The sequence below is a fragment of the Vipera ursinii genome (assembly GCF_947247035.1).
Source record: "Vipera ursinii genome assembly, chromosome: 3".
NCBI classification, from domain to species: Eukaryota; Metazoa; Chordata; class Lepidosauria; order Squamata; family Viperidae; genus Vipera; species Vipera ursinii.
In genome coordinates, this window is record NC_139516.1 from 209,763,343 (window position 1) to 209,789,654 (window position 26,312).

Here is a 26,312-nt window from a genome sequence, read left to right on the forward strand (position 1 = left end):
GAAGCCATGCTGGAAACAGTGAGGGAACGGCCCCCTCTGCCTTGGCCCTGGCCCAGAGACCCTCCTTCTGCCAGAGACCCTCAGATCTGTCCCACTCCTGCCCAGGCCCCCATAGGCACCCTTGATGCGAAGGATGTAGAGCTGGCCACGCCCACCCAGTAGGCCATACCCACTCTAGCCACGCCCACCCAGTAGGCCACGCCCACCCTGGCCATACCCACTCGGCCCCCTGAGGGCAACCACAATGCTGATGCGGCCCTCAATGAAGTTGAGTTTGACACCCCTGCTCTAAAAGAAGGCAAATGACCAGCTGTCTGTAAGGAGTATAAATCCTTCCATTCCCCACCATTCAGTCGGAGCTGAAGAAGCTTCTTGGATGAGAAGTGAAAATGTCTTCAAAGAAAAACAAGAAAGTCCAGTTGCCTCCTGGAAAAAAAGCACCTTTGGGACAGCCCTGGCCTGGATGGCTGAGAATCTCCATAGATGCCCAAGTGTAAAGCAAGCAAGTGGGATCATTACCCCTAAGTAGATTTCCTTGCAAGCAAGGTTGTTTCAAGCAAGGCTTGGGGTTCTTCTCCCAGGAGGAGTAAACCACTACCCAGAGGGCTTATTCCACAAGTCTACAGTAGTGCATCTTACTACCCCCTGCCCACAACCTTGGTCACTCCTGTGGGCTGGCGTTTCCAAGGAGCAATTGCAAAGAAGTCACAAACATCTGCAAAAATCACCATCGGAGAGGAAAGGAGAATCAGGCCCTTGACCCAAGAAAAGGTCCATGTAGGTCGAACACAACCGAGGTGTTCCCAGAACTAGGCTGGACTATTAGTTGAAAGTATCGAAGCAGATCCGAGAAGCAAGAGAGATATTCTTTTTAACCTACAATTTTTCAGGATAGGTTGGAGGCAGTCTCTCATTACAGCTTGGCCCCAAGGGTGCAGACGATACTGGCCAAGGTGGCCACCAGCAGCAAAAAGGAGCTGGTCTTCACACCGACAGCACCGCTTGTGTTGCAGAAGGAAGTATTACAGCATTTCATAGAGAAAGCCATCAGACCGACATCAAACTCTACTTCGGGGCACCTCTCAGAACACTTTTTGGTGATCAGTTGCTTGTGACGGTCACCTGCAGGTCAGGAAGAAAGTTTAAAAACTGTTATATTGTCTCCATCCTTTATAAATAAAATAAAAAAATTCTCCTCCCCAAGAGTAGCTGATTGAAATAATAAATCTAAAAGAACTAAAAGGGAGGAATATAAAGTTGGCTTATTTGATCAAAGTTGAAATAATTTTGGGGGGGGGCGGGGAGGCAGTTTTGGCGACCCTTTATTGACATTTTGATGGCACCAGCATTGATAAGCTGATGTTTTATGCCTTCCACCATGACCTGAAGACCTGGTTATTTCAACAAGCGGGTCTGGACTGATTACGGTTTAAATTAGGCTTTTATTGGGTTAAATTGTCATGTATTTATCATATTTATTGTTTCATTCTTTTTTAATTTTTGTACTTTATGTTTCTTAATTTTTTATTGTTGTGAGCCGCCCTGGGTCCTTCGGGAGAAGGGCGGCATATAAATTTAATAAATCAATTAATCAATCAATGGGATATGGAAAGAAGAGATCTGTTTAACTTTATAGGGGGTGAACAGTTATTAACTTTACTTGAGATATTGGAAGACTGCTATCATGTTCCCCCTCATCCTTCTCTTCGTTAAACTACACATACCCAATTCCAGCAACCGTTTCCTATATGTTTTAGCCTCCAGTCCCCCAATCATCTTTGTTGCTCTTCTCTGTACCCTTTCTAGAGTCTCAACATCTTTTTAACATCGTGGTGACCAAAACTGGATGCAGTATTCCAGGTGTGGCCTTACCAAGGCATTGTAAAGTGGTATTAGTGCATCACGTGATCTTGATTCTATCCCTCTGTTCACGCAGCCTAGCACTGTGTTGGCTTTTTTGGCAGCTGCAGCACACTGCTGGCTCATATTGAAGTGATTGTCTACTAGGACTCCCAGATCCCTCTCACAGTTACTACTATTGAGCAAGGTACCACCTATACTATACCTATGCATTTGATTTTTCCTGCCTAAATGTAGAACCTTACTTTTTTCACCATTGAATTTCATTTTGTTAGATAGTGCCCAGTGTTCGAGTCTGTCCAGATCCTCCTGTATCTTAAGCCTATCTTCTGGAGTGTTGGCTATTCCTGCCAGCTTGGTGTCGTCTGCAAATTTGATGAGTTCCCCATCTATCCCCTCATTCAAATCGTTGATGAAGATGTTGAAAAGCACTAGGCCCAGAACAGAGCCCTGGGGCACCCAACTACACACTTCCCTCCATGTAGATGCAGTTCCATTGAGGACCACACACTGAGTATGGCCTGTCAGCCAGCTACGAATCCATCTAGTGGTGATGCTATCTAAGCCACATTTTTCTATCTTATCAAGTAGTAGGTTGTGATCTACTTACTGAAGTCCAAATAAATTATATCTACAGTATTCCTCTGGTCCACTAATTTTGTCACTTGGTCAAAGAATGCAATCAGGTTTGTCTGGCGTGATCTGTTTTTGAGAAACCCATGTTGGCTTTTAGTGATGACTTTGTTTGCATCAAGGTGTTCGCTGATTTGTTGTTTGATTATCTTTTCCAGAATCTTCCCAGGTATTGAGGTCAGGCTGATAGATCTGTAGTTTCCTGGATATATTTTTTTCCCTTTTTTGAAGATGGGAACTACATCAGCTCTCTTCCAGTCCTCTGGTAGTTCCCCAGTGCTCCAGGATCTTTGAAAAATATAGTTCAGTGGTTCTGAGATCACATCCGCCAGTTGCTTGAGAACCTTGGGGTGTAATCCGTCTGGTCCTGGTGATCTGAACTCGTCTAGGCTGGACAGGTGCTCACTTACCATTTTCTTGCCTATCTTAACTTGCGTTTCTATTCTGTTTTTTATGGAATTGTTTTTGGTAGGTTGGACTGCTTTTTCCCTTTGTGTAAAGACAGATGCAAAAACACGAGTTAAATAGTTCTGCTTTCTCCCTGTTGCTTGTCACCTCCTTGCCACTTTCCCCCACTAATGGACCAATCATTTCCTTAACTTTTTTCTTGTTTTTTATATGTTGAAAGAAGCTTTTTTTTTGTTATTTTTGACTTTGGTCACAAGCCTTAGTTCATTAGATAGTTCAGATAGATAGATACACAGATAGATAGATACATAGTTATAGATATAAATAGATGATAGATAGATAGATAGATAGATAGATAGATAGATAGATAGATAGATAGATAGATAGATAGATAGATAGATACATAGATACATAGATATAGATATAAATAGATGATAGACAGATAGATAGATAGATAGATAGATAGATAGATAGATAGATAGATAGATAGATAGATGTGTGTGTGCGTGGATAGATAGATAGATAGATAGATAGATAGATAGATAGATAGATAGATAGATAGATAGATGGATGGATAGATGTGTATTTGTGTGTGTGTTTCTTTCTTTCTATTCTTTTCTCTCTTCTCTTGCTTTTCACAGTCATTTTAATTATTTCTTTCCATTCTCTTCTGCTTTTCTAACTTACAGTAACTTACTATTTTAATTAAAATTCTTGATAAAAATATATTTAAAGAAAAGAAAGTTTTTGGGATTTTGGTTGGTTTGTAGGGAAGGAAGCCTTCAGATCTTCCAAATAGATGTATAGATCTACTAGTATTGAAGGTCAAAATACAGGGGGAGAAATTGTATTATCAAAGGTAGATGCAAAGATTATATGTTTAAGGAAGTGTTTGTCAAACCCTTCGCAACTGTAACACACATGGACCTCAAATTCCAGAATTCCCCAGAGATTTGGGGTCCACATGTATTAAAGTTGCCATGTTTGAGAACCATAGCATTGAGGCAATCAATCAATCAATCAGAATAGAGGTGATGTCTACAACATTTCATTGGTCTAGTAATTTAATCACTTTGTCAAAGAATGAAATAAGATTGGTTTGACATGATCTGTTTTTAACAAACCCGTGGTGACTTTTAGTTATAACTTTGTTTCTAGGTGTTCACAGATCTGTTTTTTTTGATTATCTTTTCCAGTATCTTCCCAGCTATTGATATTAGGCTGACTGGTAAATCAAAGCGCACGTACACTCACACACACACACACACACACGATGTTGAGACTCTGGAAATTGCAGAGAAGAGCAATAAAGATGATCAGGGGACTGGAGGCTAAAACGTATAAGGAACGGTTGCTGGAATTGGGTCTGTCTAGTTTAATGAAGAGAAGGACGAGGGGAGACATGATGGCAGTGTTCCAGTATCTCAGGGGCTGCCCCAAAGAAGAGGGAGTCAAGCTATTCTCCAAAGTTGTTGAGATTCAGGGTCAGCCTGTGGGTTCGGCAGTTGGGTCGGATGATTCAGAGGAGGAGGAGGAGGGGGGTGTTGGAGAGGTTACTGAGGGGGTTGGAGAGCTTGATGATGAGAGCCCTCAGCCAGGCCCCTCCCACCTGGTCACGATGCAGACCCAGCTGTGTGAGCCTGACAGCGTGGATGAAGATGACCCACAGCTGGCCCTGTTCAAGGACGGCCGACACAGGAGGCAGTCAATCAGGAGTAAACAGAGGAAGGCAATGGGGCACCTTGGAAGGAGACAGAGAGAAGTCACGCCTTGAACTGTATAAAAGGGGAATGCGTGGGAGGGCTGGTTTGCTGAAGGCAACTGCTTGAATAGCTCCTGTTTCATGGTTTGTGTCTTGTTCTGTTTGCTTTTGTATCCATAAATTTGGCAGGCTTAGTTCCATCCTCTTGCCTTCTTGTAAAAGGGGTTGTCCCTGCCTTTTCTGCAGGGCCGGTAGCAGGCTGGTACAGAACAAAAGTGCCCGAAGGCAAGGCAAGAAGCAACGGATGGAAACTCATCAAGGAGAGAAGCAACCTGGAACTAAGGAGAAATTTCCTGACAGTCAGAACAATTCACCAGTGGAACGGCTTGCCTCCAGCACTGGTGAATGCTCCAGCACTGAAAGTTTTTAAGAAGAGACTGGACAGCCATTTGTCTGAAATGGTATAGGGCTGTGGTGGCGAACCTATGGCACAGCCCTTTCTGTGGGCATGTGTCCTGTCGCCCCAGTCCTAGGCCTTCAGCTAGGTTTTATAAAATGTTTTTGTGTTAGGCCTCTGCCGCCATGGGCTAAAAAAATAAAAAAAGGTTCAATCAATCAATTTCAACTTCTCGTGGGAAAAAAAAGATCTCGCAAAGTTGGAATTGATTGAACTTTTTAGTCCCACCCAGTCTGCCGTTATCACTGCAGCCATGCCCACCCAATAGGCCACACCCACCCAATGGGCCACACCCACCCGGCACCCAATGATACATAAGTGGGTTTTTGGTTGCAGTTTGGGCACTCGGTCTCTAAAAGGTTTGCCATCACTGGTATAGGGTTTCCTGCCTGAGCAGGGGGTTGGACTACATGATCTCCAAGGTCCCTTCCAACTTTATTTATTTATTTATTTATTTATTTATTTATTTATTTATTTTATTTTTGTTCTTGTTGTTATTGTATATTATTAAATCAATCAAAGCACATATTTTAAAAATGGCAAATCAATCAAAGCACGTATTTTTGCTGATGAAAAATATGTACTTTGATTGATTTACTCATTTGAAAAATATGTGCTTTGATTGATTTAATTTTTGATCAGCAAAAATATGTGCCTTGTTAACCCAAGAAACCTCTAAGAATCTGTTTTGAAAGGGGAAGGACCTCCTCTTCCAGAATGAAGATTGCAATGTCAAATGAAACAACAGTAAAGTTAAAAAAAAAAAGAAGTAGTAGTAAAAGTTTGGCACAAAAAACAAACAAGACAGACACAGACTTCAAAGGACAATTAGAACTTCAAGAAAAACAATTGCTACCAGCCTGCCTTCCCTTGAGGATCCATATACTGCACGGCTCAGAAAGAGGGCTGAGAAAATATCTACGGATCCCCTCACCAGTGGTGGAATTCAGCCAGTTCGCACCAGTTAGGCAGAGGTAAAGGTAAAGGTTCCCCCGCACATGCGTGCTACTCGTTTCTAACTCTAGGGGCCGGTGCTCATCTCCGTTTCAAAGCCGAAGAGCCAGCGCTTGTCCGAGGACGTCTCCGTGGTCATGTGGCCAGCATGACTGGATGCCAAAGGCTCACGGAACGCTGTTACCTTCCCACCGTCGTGGTCCCTATTTTTCTACTTGCATTTTTACGTGCTTTCGAACTGCTAGGTTGGCAGAAGCTGGGACGAGTAACAGGCGCTCACTCTGCTAGGCGGCACTCGGGATTCGACCCGCCAAACTGCCGACCTTCTGATCGACAAGCTCAGCGTCCTAACTCACTGAGCCACCACGTCCCTAGTTAGGCAGAACCAGTTGCTAATTTTTTGTTGCCCAGGCCCAGAGTGGACGTCTGGAAGTGGCATCTACGCAGAGAACCAGCTGTTCACATATTTGAATCCAGTGGTGGAATTCAAAAATGTGAACAACCAGTTCTCTGTATGGATGCCACTTCTGGAAGTCCATTCTAGTCCCAGGCAACAAAAAATTAGCTACTGGTTCTGCCGAACTGGTGTGAACCTGTGACTCCGGAGGAAGTGGACAGGATCATGGGGAGGCTGAGCTCCACCACATGTTTATTGGACCCGTGCCCTTCCTGGCTGGTTTATGCAGCCCGGGAGGGGACACGAAGCTGGTTCCAGGCGGTTATAGCTGCTTCTTTGAGTGAGGGCAGTTTTCCCGCCGCCTTGAAGGAGGCGGTGGTGAGACCTCTCCTCAAGAAGCCTACCTTGGATCCGGCTGTTTTGAATAACTTTCGTTCAGTCTCCAACCTTCGCTTCCTTGCGAAGGTTGTTGAGAGTGTGGTGGCGCATCAGCTCCCTCTGGTCCTGGATGAAGTGGATTATCTAGACCCGTACCAATCGGGCTTCAGGCCTGGGTACAGCACGGAGACGGCATTGGTCGCGCTGGTGAATGATCTCTGGAGGGCTCGGGACAGAGGATACTCCTCTGTTCTAGTCCTATTAGACCTCTCAGCGGCTTTCGATACCATCGACCATGGTATCTTGCTGCGGCGTCTCAGGGGATTGGGAGTGGGAGGCACGGTTCTTCAGTGGTTCTCCTCCTATCTCCTGGGACGTTCGCAGTCGGTGTTGACGGGGGGGCAGAGGTCGACCGCGAGGCCTCTCGCTTGTGGAGTCCCTCAGGGGTCGGTCCTCTCGCCCCTTCTGTTCAACATCTACATGAAACCGCTGGGTGAGATCATTCGTGGTTTTGGAGTTGGGTATCATCAGTATGCTGATGATACCCAACTTTTCATTTCGACCCCAAACCACCCCAGTGATGCCCTCGACGTGATGTCCCGGTGCCTGGAGGCGGTCCGGGTCTGGATGGGGAGGAACAGGCTTCGTCTCAACCCCGACAAGACGGAGTGGCTGTGCGTACCGGCATCCCGGGATATTCAGGATATCCCACCCCTCATTATGGGGGGTGAGTCATTACCTCCTGTAGATAGGGCTCGCAACTTGGGAGTCCTCCTAGATTCACAGCTCTCTTTAGAAGACCATATTGTAGCTGTAACTAGGGGGGCGTTCGCCCAGGTTCGCCTGGTGCGCCAGTTGCGGCCCTATCTAGACCGGGATGCCTTGCGCACGGTCACTCATGCGCTCGTGACCTCTCGTCTTGATTACTGCAACGCTCTCTACATGGGGCTACCCTTGAAGACCACTCGGAGGCTCCAGCTGGCACAGAATGCAGCCGCGAGAGTTGTGTCGGGGGTCTCCCGATACTCCCGTGTTACACCTTTGCTCCGCGAGCTGCATTGGTTGCCAGTTGTCTTCCGGGTGAGGTTCAAGGTGTTGGTAATGACCTACAAAGCCCTCCATGGCATGGGTCCAGAATACCTTGGGGAGCACCTGCAGCCGGCGTCAACTTCCCTCCGCCCTGTACGCTCCCACAGAGAGGGCCTCCTCAGGGTGCCGCCGGTCAAAGAATGCCGACTGGTGGCCCCCAGGGGGAGAGCGTTCTCTGTGGGTGCACCGGACTTATGGAACCATCTTCCGGTAGAGCTCCGGATGGCGCCCGACCTCCGCTCCTTCCGGCGCGACCTTAAAACCCATCTCTTTAAGGAAGCGGGCCTGGCCTGATGGGATGGGGTGGGTTTGTTATTATGACTTTAATTTTAAATTTGTACTATGGGCATTGTTTAATCATGTTTTAATAATTTTAACTTTTGTATCTGTCTTTTACGTATTGCCCTGTTAACCGCCCTGAGTCTCTTGAGAGAAGGGCGGTATATAAATTAAATAAATAAATAAATAAATAAATAAATAAACCGGCTGAATCTCTCCACTACCCTTCACATCCTGGACATAATTGTTCCAACTTTTACCCTCAAATCAAAGCTATAGGACATAGCACACCAACACAACTAGACACAAAGCCATTTTTTCTCCCCATGCCATCCCTCTGCTGAACAACTAATTCCCACAACACTGTCAAACTGTCTAGTAAGACTGCATTGCTATTATCCTTATCTTCTTACGACTATGACTTTCTAGCTTGTATCTTATGATTTACGTTGCTTTATTTAGTATCCTAGTATGATTTATGTTGTTTGCGTACTTAGTATCCTATGACTATCACTGAGTATTGTATCTTATGATTTATGATGAATGTAGTTTTATGGTGATTATTTATCACTTGTTGCTTTTGTACATAGACTGAGAGTTATGCACCGGACACAAATTCCTTGTGTGTCCAATCACACTTGGCCAATAAAGAATATTCTTTATTTTATTCTATCCTATCCTATCCTGTCCTGTCCTGTGCTGTCCTGTTCTACTCTGCTCTGCTCCTACTCTACTCTACTCTACTCTACTCTACTCTACTCTACTCTACTCTACTCTTCTCTACTCTACTCTATTCTATTCTGTAATTCTATTCTATTCTGTTCTGTTCTATTCTATTCTATTTATTCCATATTTTCTATTCTATTCTATTCTATTCTATTCTATTCTATTCTATTCTATTCTATTCTATTCTATTCTATTCTATTCTATTCTATTCTATTCCATTCCATTCCATTCCATTCTACTCTACTCTACTCTACTCTACTCTACTCCACCCTACCCTACCCTACTCTACCATTCTATTCTATTCTATTCTATTCTATTCTATTCTATTCTATTCTATTCTATTCTATTCTATTCTATTCTATTCCATTCCATTCCATTCCATTCCATTCCATTCCATTCCATTCCATTCCATTCTATTCCATTCCATTCCATTCCATTCCATTCTATTCTACTCTACTCTACTCTACTCTACTCCACCCTACCCTACCCTACTCTACCCTTCTATTCTATTCTATTTTATTCTATTCTATTCTATTCTATTCTATTCTATTCCATATTTTCTTTTCAACTCCATTCCATTCCATTCCATTCCATTCCATTCTATTCTATTCCATTCCATTCCATTCCATTCTATTCTAATTGTTACTTCTATTCTATTCTATTCTATTCTAATTGTTACTTCTATTCTATTCTATTCTATTCTATTCTATTCTATTCTAATTGTTACTTCTATTCTATTCTATTCTATTCTATCCTATCCTATCCTATCCTATCCTATCCTATCCTATCCTATCCTATCCTATCCTATTCCATTCTATTCCATTCTATTCTATTCTATTCTATAATGAAAAGTTCCCAGAGGGCTGCATCCACTTACCTGTACCTCCACCAAAATATTGTGTGGTGCAGTAGGGTTGGTTTTCTTTACAGGTCTCTATATTATAATAGCATTGCGAGTTATCTTCCACTTTGTCGCACTTGAAGCACATGAGCGAAGACACTGCAAAGGGGTTCATAGGAGCAAACACAGAGACGCACAGATTAGAGTAATGTCATGAAACGGGGAGAGATCCTGGCAATTTTGCAAAGCCTTATCAGCATCATAAAATAAAGACAAAAATGGGAATACAGGTAGCCCTCAACTTACTACAACGGGAACCCACAATTTCCTTTGCTAAGCAAGACATTTGTTTGGTGAGTTTTGCCCTGTTTGACGACCATTCCTTCCACCGTTGTTAAGTGAATCATGGCAGATGTTAAGTTAGGAATCCGGTTGTTAAATGAATCTGACTTCCTCCTTGGCTTGGCATGTCAGAAAGTCACAAAAGAGGAATCCATAACCCTGGAACGCTGCAATCGTCATCAATGTCAGTTTGATCACGTGATATTGCAACAGTCGTAATTATGAAAAAATAAAGATCATAAATCACTATTTTAGTGCTGCTGTTTGAACTCTTGTAAATTGAGGACTACTTGTAATGCAGTAAGTAAGCCAGGAAGCTAATGTGGTGTATGAAGCCAAGAAGACAAACAACAGTTGCAAACTGATCAAAGAATGAAGCAACCTAGAATTAAGGAGAAACTTCCTGACAGTGAGGACGATTAACCGGTGGAACAGCTTGCCACCAGAAATTGTGGGTGCTTCATCACTGGACGCTTTTAAGAGACTGGGCAACCAAAATACTGCCTGGACATGGACGGACCCTTTACACGCGCCTTGTCCAAATTGTTAAATTCTAAAGGGTTATAAAAACGAGCTTTCCCAGATCCTGACTTATACTTTGACAATGTCAGCAGATGCTGACAAAAGCTTAGTTTCTAATAAATTTTTTAGTCTCGAAGATCAGCGATTTTTGTAATTTTTATCATGAATACACCCGGGACTCGAATTTTTAAAACAATTGCAGCGGTGTGTGTGTGGGTATAAAGTATAAAGAAGCAACGGATGGAAACTAGTCAAGGAGAGAAGCAACCTAGAACCTGCCTGCAGAAGCTGTGAATGCTCCAACACTGGAAGTTTTTAAGAGGAGACTGGACAGCCATTTGTCTGAAATGGTATAAGGTTTCCTGCCTGAGCAGGGGGTTGGACTAGATGACCTCCAAGGTCCCTTCCAACTTTATTATTATTATTATTATAAAGTCCTCGAACACTGGGATGGATAAAAAACAGTCTTTTTATTGTTTCTAATGACCTTTTAACAATAAATGACTGTTTTTTATCCATCCCAGTGTTCGAGGACTTTGTGTGTGTGTGTGTGTGTGTATGTATGTATGTGTGTATGTGTGTATATATATATATGTATACACACACATATATATGTATATGTATATGTATGTATGTGTGTATTTATAAATTATTGATACATGTAAGGAATTTTTTTAATCGATATAATAAGAATTGTATTAATTTAAACATGAGACAGTAAACAGGGGAAAAGAGAGGAAATGTTTAATGTGCTACCGTATTTTCCGGCGTATAAGATGACTTTTTAACCCATGAAAATCACCTCAAAAGTTGGGGGGTCGTCTTATACGCCCAGTTGTCTTATACGCCTGAAAATCAGTGGGTGGCGTCTGGCGGGAGCTGGCAGGGCAGTCCTGCGCACGCACGCACTCCCCGGCTGCTCCTTAGCAGCTGGGGAGTGCGTGTGTGTGCAGGACTGCCCTGCCGGCTGCCGCCCGACGCTCTTCCCTCTTCAGGCAGCAGCTGCCTCAAGAGGGAAGAGCGTCGGACGGGAGCCGGCAGGGAAGTCCTGCTCCCGTCCGATGCTGCGCTTCCGCCGGGCGGTGCTGGCCGAGACGAGCCAGCAGGCAGCCGCCGTAAGCGCGGCGCTGAGGGGCAGCGGCAGGACGGCCCAGCGCCTGCAGGACGGCCAGCAGCCCCACGTGCAGCAGCAGCCGCCGGCTCAGCAACAGGTCCGAGCGCAGGAGCCACACCGCCAGGCTGCCCAGGAAAAGCAGCCACACTGAGAGGCTGCACGCCCAGTTCAGCTCCATGAGGGGCAGGGCGGGAAGCTGGCCGGGAAGAGGGACCAGGAGCCCGGGCCGAGCGCGCCTCGGCTGACGGTGAGAGGGAAGCGGCACATGAAAAAGAGGCTGCGGGCGGAGCTGCCCCACCCTGCGCCGAATGGGAGAAGTTCAAGGCCTGGGGGGGAAGCAGGAGGGGCGCCGGCCGTGGCGGGGTGGCGGCTGCCCTCCGGCGCTGCCTGTTGCCCGGGAAACGCTGCGCCTCGGGGGCCGGCAGAAGCGCGGGAGCAGCGGGAGGGCCGGCGGGGCCAGTCGGGCCTTCGCCTCCTCTGCGACGGACAGGGAGGGCAGGGCATGTAAGTATTTTCCGGCGTATACGACAAAAAACCTTGAAAAACGTCTTAAAAGTAGGGGGTTGTCTTATACGCCGGGTCGTCTTATACGCCGGAAAATACGGTAGTTGGAGTCTAAGGATCCTTGTATGTCATTGAATTATCAAGTAACTCAGCCTCCATGCCACTTTTTAAACACTTCAATGTAAAATTAGAAAATCAATAAAAAAAATTAAAAAAAGGTTGAAGTCTCTATATGGATTTTTTTTTATTATTATTATTATTATTAGTTTTGCAATTCATTTGGAATTTAACTGCAGACAGACAACCGGCCTTAAAGAGGAACTGACATTTAAAGAGCCATCATTCCCACCTTCTCCTTGTCCGTCTTGCCACAAGACTGTCACAGTCACTCCTTCGCGAGAACTTCTCTGAACTTTGTTCCTCCTTTCAGGGAGTTAAACCAAACCACAATGTCTCAGATGGTTTACAGCTTTGGAAAGAACTTGGTCAGCTAGTTTCTCTCCTTGTCAATTCTTCACTCTCCACTTCACTAATTTGACCCCAAGGGGTGTGGGATTTCTTGGTCTTGGACGTACATGCCATGTCAACGCTGCTAACCTCGGGTGTTTTTGCATCAACAACAGATGGAAATGTAGCCATTTTCCCCCTTTCGCTTTTAGAGTTAAATGATGCTGGGAGGCGGGGGGATGTGAATGAGAGCCGAGCTAGACATAACAACACTAAACGTAGCCTGAGAATCAAGGTAACTGAGCCCAGAGATGATAAAGAATTGGCGGGCTGGAGAGCTGGAGACGAAGCCCATAATTCAAACTAATTGGAGAATGTGATTTATGACTGTTAATCGCTTTGATACCATGTGCCCAAGGGACAGGAATTCAGTTGTGGGCTTCAATTATGTAAGTGCCAATGTTGTGCTACTCAAATAAAAGATCCTTTAAGGTAAAAAAATGCCTTCAAAGTTCCTTTGAAGAGTTTCGTCTGTTGGAACCACAACATCCTGCCTGGTTTTTTTTGTTTGTTTTTTTATAATATTTTATTAGTTTTTCAATGTTTACAATAATATCTTTAAAAAGCAATGTGGTGTCCGAGTTACAATAGTTCCATTTCAGACAGATACATATTATTACAAATCTCCACATTATTATAGCCAATACTTCCTCTCTCGTTTTTCTTCGATATATATTATCTCTTATCTAAATTAACATATTTCTTATTGCTATCCATCACACTTTATAGTTTATTTTATTTTATTTTTTGAATGTATATCCATCGATCTTTTAATATATTTCATATTTTAACATTCCATCTTTATAACATCAAACACCTTATCTATTTTTTCTAGCTTTAATTTTACATTAATATTAAAATTAAAACGTTTAAGATTTCGATTTCATATTACTAAATAACCTCTTTTTCCTTTATACAATTCTCTTCAATGCTTAATAATGTAATCCAGTTCTCATTTATCTCATTTCCGTATCTATATCAATTTTACAATATTTAAAATAGTAGTCATTAAGATAGAAATCGCAAGGAGAAAAAAAAGAGAGAGAAAGAGAAAAAAAGAAAAAAGAAAGGAAGAGGAAAAAAAGAAAGAGGAGGACAATAAAATATTCTTGTTTCTCATTTATAGTTTCCGCATATTAAACATTAACCAAAATTTGTTCCATTTTAACATTCAATACATCCTTCATATCTCTGGATCCAAATATACTAGCTACAGTCTATAATTCTTAGCATATACATACATCTTAACCCATATCATTTTAAAAAAACTCAATATTTCAATGTTAATATTCATACATTTGTATTTTGTTTTTTTATTTTTATTATTATTTTTGTTGGGTAATCAATATTTTTATCTACTCGTCAAATCCTTCTCGTAATCCCAGTACCATCCTGTCTATTTTAACATTATCTACTTCAGGCCTCTTAAAAATGTTCATATTTCTTCAGTCTTATTCTTGCTTTCTTCCTTTGCCGTGTCATTTTACGCTTCTTTGCCTCCGGATCGTCCGAGCATTCTTGTATTACTGTTATCATATCGAGGTGCCTGTTTTGACCAGGGTGACTCTACGGTGTGTCTCTTTCCAATTGCCCACTTGCCTTGCTGGGATATACGGACAGTCCTTGACTTACGATGGCAACTGGCTAAGCAAGGCAGTTCTTAAATGACTTTTTGCCCCAGTTCACGACCTCTCTTGCCACGGTCGTGAAGTGAATCACTACGGTTAGGGACCCAGGTGTTCAATGAACCTGCCTTCCCCACTAACTTTGCTTGCGAAAAAGTCACAAAGGGGGATCCACAGGGACACCGCAAGTGTCGTAAGTATGAACCGGTTGCCCAGCTTCTGAATTTGAATCACGTGGCCACGGGGATGCTGCAACGGACGTAAGTATGAAAAACGGTCGTAAGTCACTTTTTTCCGTGCTGCTCTAACTTCGAACAGTCACTAAAGGAATGGTGGTGATTCAAAGGTTGATCTTAGATTATTCTTGCTTAGTAATTGGAATAGAGCTGTAAGGGGGTCCTTGGGGGGTCATCTAGTCAAGCCCCCTGCTCAAAAAGGAGACCATTTCAGAATAACAGAGTTGGAAGGGACCTTGGAGGTCTTCTAGTCCAGCCCCTTGCTGAAGCAAGAGACCCTATACCAGGGGTAGGCAACCTCGGCTCTTTTATGACTCATGGACTTCAACTCCCAGAATTCCTGAGTCAGCATAGCTGACTCAGGAATTCTGGGAGTTGAAGTCCATGAGTCATAAAAGAGCCGAGGTTGCCTACCCCTGCCCTATGCAATTCCAGTCTCTGTCCAGTCTCTTCTTAAAAACCTCCAGTGATGAAGCACCCACAATTTCTGGAAGCAAGTTGTTCCACTGGTTAATTGTCCTCACTGTTACAACTGGAAGAGACCTCAGAGGTCTTCTAGTCTTTAAATCATCTTGATCAAATGGTTGTCTAGTCAAGTTTTGAAACTCTCCAGAGACAGAGCACCCATAACCTCAGGAGACAAGATATTCCATTGATTAATTGCTCCCACTGCCAGAAAATGTCTCCAAGGTTGGATCTCGCTGTGTTATAGAAGAACAGAAGAACAGAGTTGGAAGATACCTCGGAGGTCATCTAGTCCAACCCCCTGCTCAGGTAGGAGACCCTAGAGCATTTCAGACAAATGGCTGTCCATTCTCTTTGAAGAACCTCCAGTGATGAAGCACCCACCATTTCTGGAGGCAAGTTGTTCCACTGGTGAATTGTCCTCACTGTTAGGAAATTTCTCCTCAGTTCCAAGTTGCTTCTCTCCTTGATTAGCTTCCATCCGTTGCTTCTTGTCTTGCCTTCTGGTGCTTTGGAGAATAAATTGACTCCCTCTTCTTTGTGGCAGCCCCTCAAAGACTGCTATCATGTCTCCCCTATTTCTTCTTTTCTCTAGACTAGCCAAACCCAAGTCCCGTAGCCGTTCTTCGTATGTTTTAGTCTCCAGACCTTCAATCATCTGAGTTGCTCTTCTTTGCCCTTTTTCCAAAGCTTGTTGAATTGGTTGCCTAGATATTGAACTGCTTCGAGCATGATAAGGAAGGATGTAACCAAGGCTTGAGCCTAAATGGACTCCAGAAGATGGTAGAGTATAGGAACGTCTGGAGGAACGTTGTCCATGGGGTCGCGATGGGTCGGACACGACTTCACAACTAACAACAACAACCACCAATGCTTTTTGCTTTTCTTTTTTTTAAATGTAATTTGTGGATCTGCTTTATCTCAACTTGGATATATCAGAATGCTGGGCTTCTACAGGTTATCTAGCATTGCTGGATGTGGCTTGTGGTTTGAACTAAGAGAGCAATAGCTTCCCAGTGGAATGTGCGGTTAAATTTGTACATGTCTTACGAAACCAAAGACTTTTCATCTTTCATCACATCTTCCCTGTGGTATTCATGCGAGTGTTTTGCTACGGGCAACCTGCTGGCTTTCCCCCCAAAAAAATGACCTCTTAGCAAAGATAATAGGGCAAGATGGTCTTCCAAACTGTGTGTTCAACTCGGCATAAGGGAGAAGGCGACTGTAACCATTTCAATTTTCTGCCTTCCCCTTGAAGCCCCCTGGGCTGATCTATGTTCTTTCAGAAGAATGCTCTCACCAGATGGAGACCACGGACGGTGGGATCTGCAGAAGAAGGCCTTGGTTGGAAATCCAAGGGAGTGGAGAAGGCCTGGGTGGAGATACAACTGGGAAAGCAGAAGGAGGAGGGAGGGAGGGGGGAGGAGGGGGGGAGGAGGAGGAAAGGAAGCAGAGGAGGAGATGGAGGAAGAAGAGGAAGAGAGGAGGAGGAGGAGGAAGAGGAGGAAGGGAGGAGGAGGAAGGGAAGCAGAGGAGAAGAGGGAGGAAGAGGGAGGAGGAGGAGGAGGAGGACTGTGGGGTCCTTGGTGCTCTCTGAGCTTGCTTGTTTTCTTGCAGACGTTTCATTACCAAACTAGGTAACATCATCAGTGCTAGAATAGAATGGGATTTGTGAGGAGGAGGAGGAGGAGGAGGAGGAGGAGGAGGAGGAGGAGGAGGACAGTGGGGTCCTTGTTGCTCTCTGAGCTTGCTTGTTTTCTTGCAGACGTTTCATTACCCAGCTAGGTAACATTATCAGTGCTAGTAGGGAGTGGGGTTTGTGGAGAGGAGGAGGAGGAGGAGGAGGAGGAGGAGGAGGAGGAGGAGGAGGAGGAGGAGAACTCTGGAGTCCTTGGTGCTCTCTGAGCTTGGTTTTCTTTCTAGCAGACGTTTCATTACCCAACTAGGTAACATTATCAATGCTAGAAGGGAATAGGGTTTGTGGGGAGGAGGAGGAGGAGGAGGAGGAAGACTGTGGGGTCCTCGGTGCTCTCTGAGCTTGCTCGTTTTCTTGCAGACATTTCAAGACCCAACTAGATAACATTATCAGTGCTAGAAAGCAATGGGAGTGTTTGTGGAGAGGAGGAGGAGTGAGGGGGGGGGCTGAAGATGATTTAGACAAAGGCCAAGGAAGGAAAGGAAGGATGGGAGTTATTGAAAAGCCAGCCCTTCTCTTCCGGACTTTCCCAGCTACGGGCCTGGGGCAATCGCTCCAGTCACTCTCCTCCCCAATAAGTTAGGAGCTCCACAGATGGAGAGGATGAGCTAAACTAGAGGTGAACATCTGGAAAAAAAATGCATGTCTGGATTGCCCAAAAAACCAAAAAAAAAAAAACAAGAAGAAGCAGGGGAGAGGGCTCTCAAGCAGAGAAGAATCCCATCTCTCTTGCTGACTGATCCCAGCTGTAATCTTTATTTGCCTTCTTTTGTGAAGGTGAAAGAAACCAGGAGGAGGAGGAGGAGGAGGAGGAGGAGGAGGAGGAGGAGGAGGAGGAGGAGGAGGAGGAGGAGGAGGAGGAGGAGGAGGAGGAGGAGAACACATTGAAAGGAGGAGGGAGGGAGGAAGAGAAGGAAGCCTAATTTTCTCTCATTCCCCAATTCAAGTTCTCAAAAACATCTCCTCCCTCTTTGCGCTGCTCCTTTGGGGGGGGGAAGGCAATCGGCCGGGAAGGATCTGCACAGGACAACCTGTGCCTGCGCGTGTGTGGGTGTGTGTGTGTGTTTGCTTGTGGGTGTGGTGGGGATTGCTGTGACTTCAACCGGTTGCTTTTTGCTACTATTAACAGCCTGCTGTCATTGCTGGCAGCTCCTTTCCGAAATCCCTACTTAATTCCCCTGCCATCGGTAGTGCTTGTGGGTGATAGGTGCAAAGTCACCCAGCCAGCTTTTATGCTTCAGGCAGGACTAGAACTCACTGTCTCCTGGTGATAGGTGCAAAGTCACCCAGCCAGCTTTTATGCTTAAGGCAGGACTAGAACTCACTGTCTCCTGGTGATAGGTGCAAAGTCACCCAGCCAGCTTTTATGCTTCAGGCAGGACTAGAACTCACTGTCTCCTGGTGATAGGTGCAAAGTCACCCAGCCAGCTTTTATGCTTCAGGCAGGACTAGAACTCACTGTCTCCTGGTGATAGGTGCAAAGTCACCCAGCCAGCTTTTATGCTTCAGGCAGGACTAGAACTCACTGTCTCCTGGTGATAGGTGCAAAGTCACCCAGCCAGCTTTTATGCTTCAGGCAGGACTAGAACTCACTGTCTCCTGGTGATAGGTGCAAAGTCACCCAGCCAGCTTTTATGCTTCAGGCAGGACTAGAACTCACTGTCTCCTGGTGATAGGTGCAAAGTCACCCAGCCAGCTTTTATGCTTCAGGCAGGACTAGAACTCACTGTCTCCTGGTGATAGGTCCAAAGTCACCCAGCCAGCTTTTATGCTTCAGGCAGGACTAGAACTCACTGTCTCCTGGTGATAGGTGCAAAGTCACCCAGCCAGCTTTTATGCTTCAGGCAGGACTAGAACTCACTGTCTCCTGGTGATAGGTGCAAAGTCACCCAGCCAGCTTTTATGCTTCAGGCAGGACTAGAACTCACTGTCTCCTGGTGATAGGTGCAAAGTCACCCAGCCAGCTTTTATGCTTCAGGCAGGACTAGAACTCACTGTCTCCTGGTGATAGGTCCAAAGTCACCCAGCCAGCTTTTATGCTTCAGGCAGGACTAGAACTCACTGTCTCCTGGTGATAGGTCCAAAGTCACCCAGCCAGCTTTTATGCTTAAGGCAGGACTAGAACTCACTGTCTCCTGGTGATAGGTCCAAAGTCACCCAGTCAGCTTTCATGGCTAAGGCAGGACTAGAACTCCCTGAGCCAAAATCACCCAGCTGGCTTTCCAGCCTAAAATGGGAATAAAATTCACAGTCTCCTGGTGATTGGCCCAAGTCACCCAGGACTAGAACTCACAGACTCCTCCTTTCTAGCCAGGTGCCTTCACCATCAGACCAAACTGGTTCTCAGTTGAGGGGACCAGCATGGAAAATTCTCTCATGATGCAGGAGAAATTGTCCGGAGCTAAGCTGAAAAACCTGGGAATTGCCATTCGCCACATCTGAATGGCAGCACCAAGCTTGGGGAAGGTAGTTTGCAGGGTTAAGAAATTGGCAAAAAGTGGAGGTAGGTCAGCGAACAGGAAGTTTTCTCAAAGGGAGGTGGATGAAGCGTATTGTGACTTACGCAAGCTGACTCAAGCCTTGGTTCAGACTTTGGAGCGGCACAGGATGTCGGTCTCTGCCAGGCTGATCCTGGTTCTCTCTATTCCTCCAAGCCACCCCTTAAGCCGCTTTACAGGGAGGGGTGGAAAATAAAGCAGGTACCGGTGTCCCAGCCTGGCCAAGATGCTGTTGTTAGTTGCGAAGTCGTGTCCAACCCATCGCGACCCCATGGACAATGTTCCTCCAGGCCTTCCTGTCCTCTACCATCTTCTGGAGTCCCTTTAAGCTTCAGGGACTCCATCCAGCCACCTCATTCTCTCTCGTCCCCTTCTTCTCTTGCCCTCAACCTTTCCCAGCATTCGGATCTTCTCCAGTGAGTCCTTCCTTCTCATTACGTGGCCAAAGTATTTGTTGTGATTCAGCATCAGCCTGTGGTTTCGGCAGCTGAGTCGGACAATTCTGAAGAGGAGGAGGAGGAGGGGTTTGGAGAGCCTTTGGTTGCAGAGGAAAGTTCTGATGCACCGCAGAGCTCTCCCCTCCCATCTTGTTCCTCCTCAAACCCAGCTGTGTGAGCCTGAAAGATTGGAAGAAGACGATCCACAGCTGGCTCTGTTCAGGGACGCTCGAAGCATGAGGCAGACAAGCAGAAGTGAACAAAGAAAAGCAATGAGCCACCTCGGGAGAAGGCAAAGTGAAGCCACGCCTTGAGACTGCTGTTTAAAAGGGGAATGTGTGGGAGGTGCTGGTTGCTGAAGGCAACCGTTTGAAGAGCTTCTGATATAGTTTCGGTCTGTATTTGTTTAACTCTGTTTTGAACTGTTCCGTTTAGTTTTTGCAAATAAATTTGGTTGGCTTAATTCCAGCCTATTGAATATAAAAAAGGGGTTGTCCCTGACATTCCAACAGGGCCAGTCGTAGGCTGGAACGAAACAGTATTTGAGTTTCAACTTCAGGATCTGGCCTTCTAAAGAGCAGTCAGGGTTGATCTCCTCTAGGACTGACCGGACCACGTTCCTCCAGGCCTTCCTGTCCTCTACCATCTTCTGGAGTCCATTTAAGCTCACGCCTACTGCTTCAGTGACTCCATCCAGCCACCTCATTCTCTGTCGTCCCCTTCTTCTCTTTCCCTCAACCTTTCCCAGCATGAGGCTCTTCTCCAGTGAGTCCTTCCTTCTCATTAGGTGGCCAAAGTATTTGAGTTTCAACTTCAGGATCTGGCCTTCTAAAGAGAAGTCAGGGTTGATCTCCTCTAGGACTGACCGGTTGGATCGCCTTGCAGTCCAAGGGACTCGCAGGAGTCTTCTCCAGCACCAGAGTTCAAAGGCTTCAGTTCTTTGGTGCTCAGCCTTTCTTATGGTCCAACTTTCACTGCCACACATTGCAACTGGGAAGACCACACCCTTGACTATACACACTTTTGTTGGCAGGGTGATGTTTCTGCTTTTTAGTGTGCTGTCTAGATTTGCCATGGCTTTCCTCCCGAGGAGCAAGCGTCTTTTAATTTCTTGGCTGCAGTCCCCGTCTGCGGTGATCTTGGAGCCCAGGAAAATAAAATCTGTCACTACCTCCATTTCTTCCCCATCTATTTGCCAGGAATTGAGAGGGCCAGATGCCATGATCTTGGTTTTCTTAATGTTCAGTTTCAAAGATGCTCTTTATTGTCAACCTATTTGAGGGCCTGCTGCAATTATGACAAAATGATAAGAGGGAGCTTCAAGATAGGGCAGTTTTGAGGCCAGGGATGCCAGCTGCCAACCTGCCTGGTTGTGCCAGACCCGTCTGTTCACTCTTGCTGGCAAACACCTGCACATAAATAGCTACAGGAATATTTGGGAGGAACAGCAGTAGAAAAGCCAAGGACTTCTTCCAACTTCAGCTGAGGAGTAATTATAATAATTAGGCTTTAATGAAGAAGATCAAGCCAACGGTGAAACCAGCATTTTTTTTGTCCGTCCGAAGATAAGCCGTGCCAGCTACATTCTGAAAGCTTCAAACTGGGTGCTTAACAACCACAGCTGAGCACCAAAACTTTTGTGGCTAAGTGCAACATTCGTTAAGGCAACGTGGCCCCATTTTACGACCATTCTTGCCACAGTTGTTAGGTGAATCCCTGCAGTTGTTAAATCAGGGACAGCGGCTGTCAAGCAAATCCGGCTCCCCCATTGACTTTGCTTGTCAGAAGGTCGCAAAAGGGGATCACGTTGTTCTGTCCCAGCCTACGTGAGTCCTCGTTATGCTCACAAGGAGAAGCCCCTCTCCCAACAAGCAGGCAGAAATTGCAGGAAAAAACCAACCCCTTTTATTATTCACAGACCTGAGACAATGCCCAAGGCCAACAAACACAGTCCACAGAAACTCGATGCTCAACACGAATGGCTGCCTTCAGCAACCAGCACCTCCCACACCTTCCCTTTTATCATTCAGCCAAGGCATGGTTTCCTAATGCCTTCTCCTTTGCCTTTTGAGCCGCCCCATTCAATTCCTCTCTCCTACTCGCTTCTCTTGCCGGCACTTTCATGCATCCTGGATATTTCTCAGCTGTTTTTCATCCCTGTCCAACTCAGACTCCCAGCACAGCCGTGTCTCAGCCTGAGCGCGAGTAGAGGGGCTGGGCTTCTCGTCCAACTGTAAATCTTCGAGCTCCTCAGAGCCTCCCTCTGGCTCTAATGACACTCCAGGCCCCTCATCATCATCATCTGATTCCTCAGACTCAACTGCCGGATCCACTGGCTAAGGAGGAATCACGTGACATCCCGGGACGCTGCGACCATCATAAATAAGAGTCTGTTGCCAAGCATCTGAATTTTGATCATGTAATCATGGAGATGCTGCAAAAGTTGTAACTGTGAAAATGGTCATAAGTCCCATTTTTCAGCGCCGCTATAACTTTAAATGGTCACTAAATGAACTATTGTAAGTCAAGCACTACCTGATTTTGTCTGTCTGTCCATTTACCTGTTAGTCCATCTATCCGTCCATCCATCCATCCAATCTATCCTATCAATCTATCTATCCTATCTATTCTATCCATCCACCCATCCAATCTATTCTACTTATAACTATCTATCTTTTTTATTTATCCATCCATCCATCCATCCTCTCTCTCTCTCTCTCTCTCTCTCTCTCTCTATCTATCTATCTATCTATCTATCTATCTACCTAATTTATCAGCCACCCATCTTACTGCATGTTAACTCTGGGCAGCTCACAATATTAAAAAAACACACCTTTATAAATAGAATTTAAAAAGGTAAAGGTTCCCCCGCACATGCATGCTAGTCGTTTCCAACTCTAGGGGCCGGTGCTCATCTCTGTTTCAAAGCCAAAGAGCCAGCGCTTGTCCGAGGACGTCTCCGTGGTCATGTGGCCGGCATGACTAGACGCCAAAGGCGCACGGAACGCTGCTACCTTTCCACCGGAGTGGTCCCTATTTTTCTACTTGCATTTTTACGTGCTTTCGAACTGCTAGGCTGGCAGAAGCTGGGACAAGTAACAGGCGCTCACTCTGTTACGCGGCACTCGGGATTCGACCCGCCAAACTGCCGACCTTCTGATCGACAAGCTCAGCGTCCTAACCCACTGAGCCACCACGTCCCTATAAATAGAATACTACAAGGGAAGATGGGCATTTTGTATTATTATAGCTTTATAAATAGAATACTACAAAGCTATAAAAATACAAAATGCCCATCTTCCCTTGCCAGTCCTACTGAGTGGCCACAGAAAGCATCTCCTCAAATGGGCATCTTGCAAGCCCTTTTGTCATGGACAGGGAAAGGGTTGGACTAGAATCCATGATCTAGGAATCCATGGTCTACAGACAGGTTTTTCCTTCCTGAAACTCTGGGATTCAGAGACCAGTCAACCCAGGGTGTCCCAAATATGTCTGTCTGCCTACACAGAGTTTATTGTATTTATACAGCTTAACAAGCAGGAAACTACGCACAGCAAAAGCAATGATGAAACCAGAGTTGGCTTCAACCTGGCTAAAACCAGCGATGCTAAAGAGCCATTTGTAAAGCGCTTCCTTCCACCACCACCCACCACCACCCCCATCCAAAATACAATCGCGGCTTGAGATCGGATCCCGACAACCACACGCCACAAAGAACCGGACCGCTTTTGGCAAAGCCAACACTCCAAGAGCCTTGGTGGAGCAGTGGGCTAATGCCTCCTTAAGTAACACCAGCTGCCTTCAATTAGTGCAGGTTCGCGTCCCACAGGGCTCAAGGTTGACTTCCATCCTTCCGAGGTAGGTAAAATGAGGACCCAGATTGTTGGGGGCAATTAAGCTGACTTTGTAATAATGCCGCATGGGGATGTGTGAAAGCCCTAATAAGCAGGCATCTACATAGAATGAAGGCTGCTGCTAAGCTTGTAAGCCGCCCTGAGTCTTCGGAGAAGGGCGGGGATATAAATGGAATTAAAATTAAATAAATAAATAAATAAAACACTCACCAAACCTGGCATCGCAGCTCGCCCAGATCTTTGAATCCCACCCCACCACACACACCTTAATCAGAGCCGCTTCAGCTCCTCTGGCCCCCTTGGGAACCCCCCCACCACCCTTCACCCCACCCGGCTGAGGTCGCCTCCGATTCCCACCCCCCACCCGCACCCCAAGCCAGGAATTGCACCATGGCGACGCGAAACCAGGCTGGCTTCCACCTTCCCACCGGGGCGAGAGCCGGTGCGGACGTTGGGGTGGGTGGGTGGGTGGGTAGGTAGGTGGGCAGCCTTACCCGTCTGCACGCAGAGAAGGCCGGCCAGCAGCGAGGCGAAGAGCGGCTTCATCGTGGCCCGGGAGAGGCCGGTGGCGGCGGAACGGATCGGAGGAAAAAGAAAACGCGAAGGCGAAGGCGAAGGCGGCAGCGATTGCATCGCTCGGCATTTAAATAGACGCGCGGCCAGGGCGGAGTAAGCAGCTAGTAACATCTTGCCCTGCCCTGCGGAACAGCCGGAGACCAGCCTCTGCGGCGTCTTGGCTGGGCCCTGCGCTGGAGACACAGCTGCGGGGAGAAGGGGCTGGGGGGTGGGCAGGGGTCGCGCCTCTAACCCCTAGCTTTTCCGCCCTCCAGCCCCAGTTCTTCCACGGGCTACTCGGAGTCCCCTATCCACCCCACGAGTTTGGCCCTGGGGAGCCCCCTCCGCGACCAATATTGGGGGCACACACACACATATACAAACACACAGAGACACACACTTGGCTAGCGGGAGGCAGGGGGCTAGCCTGACATCCAGGGGTCCCAAAAGTGCTTTTTCCCGAAGCCAACTGGACTTTCTTCTTCTTCTTCTTGTTATTGTTTTCCTCCCTTGAAAACGCTTCGCTTTTCATCCAAGAAGCTTCTTAATAAGAACGGAAGAAGCTTCTTGGATGAGAAGCGAAACGTTTTCAAGAAGGGGTGGGGGTGGGGAGCCAAAAAAAAGTCCAGTTGCCTTTTGGAAAAAGCACCTTTGGGACAATGGAATGGAATGGAACATGGAATGGAATGGAAAATAGAATAGAATAGAATAGAATAGAATAGAATAGAATAGAATAGAATAGAATAGAATAGAATAGAATAGAATAGAATAGAATAGAATAGAATAGAATAGAATAGAATAGAATAGAAAATATGGAATGGAATGGAATGGAATGGAATGGAATAGGAAATGGAATGGAATGGAATGGAACGGAACGGAAAAGAATAGAATCTGGAAGGAAGGGACCTTGGAGGTCATCTAGTCCAACCCCCTGCTCAGGCAGGAAACCCTATACCATTTCAGACAGATGGCTGTCCAGTCTCTTCTTAAAAACTTCCAGTGTTGGAGCATTCACAAGTTCTGGAGGCAGGTTGTTCCACTGGTGAATTGTCCTCATTGTCAGGAAGTTTCTCCTCAGTTCTAGGTTGCTTCTCTCCTTGACTAGTTTCCATCCGTTGCTTCTCATCCTGCCTTCAGGCGCTTTGGAGAATAGCTTGACTCCCTCTTCTTTGGGGCAGCCCCTGAGACACTGGAAGGCTGCTCTCCTGTCCCCCCTCGTCCTTCTCTTCATTAAACCAGACATCCCCAATTCCAGCAGCCGTTCCTCATATGTTTGAGCCTCCAGTCCCCCGATCATCTTTGTTGCTCTTCTCTGCACTCTTTCCAGAGGCTCAACATGATTTTTTTACATCGTGGTGACCAAAACTGGATGCCGGATTCCAAGTGTGGCCTTACCAAGGCCTTGTAAAGGGGTGTTGGAGGTCATCTGGCTGAAGCAGGAAATCCTATCCCATTCTGGACAAATGGCTGCCCAATTATGTTTTTGAAAACCTCCACCATTTCTGAAGTCAAGCCGTTCCACTGGTTAATTGTTCTAACTGTCAGGAAATTCCTCTTTCCTTCTAGCTTGGATCATCTTTAATGATCTTCCATCCGTTACCTCTTGTGTTGCCCCCGGGGGCTTTGGAGAATTGCCTTTTGTTTTTGCTTTGTTTTTAATATTTGGGGAAAGGCTAAGTTTGGAACGTGGCTCGAGATCCAAAACAAAACAAACTCACTTGGAATTCCAGCAACAAAGTTTTTTTATTTCAAAAGAAGCGTTTGCAAAGGCTTGGCGGACTGAAACACACACAGGAGTTCAGCCACACCTTACAGAGCTGTTTGACACATTTTTATATTCTATCCCCGACGCAGATTCCCCCTCCCCTATCGCACTCAACGCCCCTTCCCTAATCATCCGATAAACTTTCCAGACCGCCTAAAACCACTCTCCTTCCTGTGTTCCAGGAAGCCCCTTGTCCATACGGGAGAAGGGCGGTATATAAATCAAATAAATAAATAAATAAATAAATAAATAAATAAATATCCTCTCCTTTCACCATCTAATTTTCTGTTACCACAGTCCGTCTCCTATAGTTGTTGCAGTATTCCCTCTTCCAATTTGTAACTTCTGCTTTTCACATTTGCACCTGTCAATACTTAGATAAAGTATTACGGTATTTCTGATCTTCAGTTGGCTTCTGCTTCAACCTTTAGACTCATTAGAAATTTCTGAATAACACTTTTATTCCTT

General features: G+C 45.8%; 1 protein-coding gene across 1 annotated transcript; it reads right to left on the bottom strand.

The window, feature by feature from the left end:
• Positions 1-913: 913 nt before the first annotated feature.
• On the bottom strand, positions 914-24,070 carry LOC310637704 (lymphocyte antigen 6E-like; the record flags this gene model as incomplete). The annotated part of the gene is made up of 3 exons (XM_083358205.1): positions 914-1,122; positions 9,761-9,883; positions 24,019-24,070. 3 exons carry the CDS (start codon positions 24,068-24,070, stop codon positions 914-916), a joined length of 384 nt encoding a protein of 127 aa, XP_083214331.1.
• Positions 24,071-26,312: the final 2,242 nt, after the last annotated feature.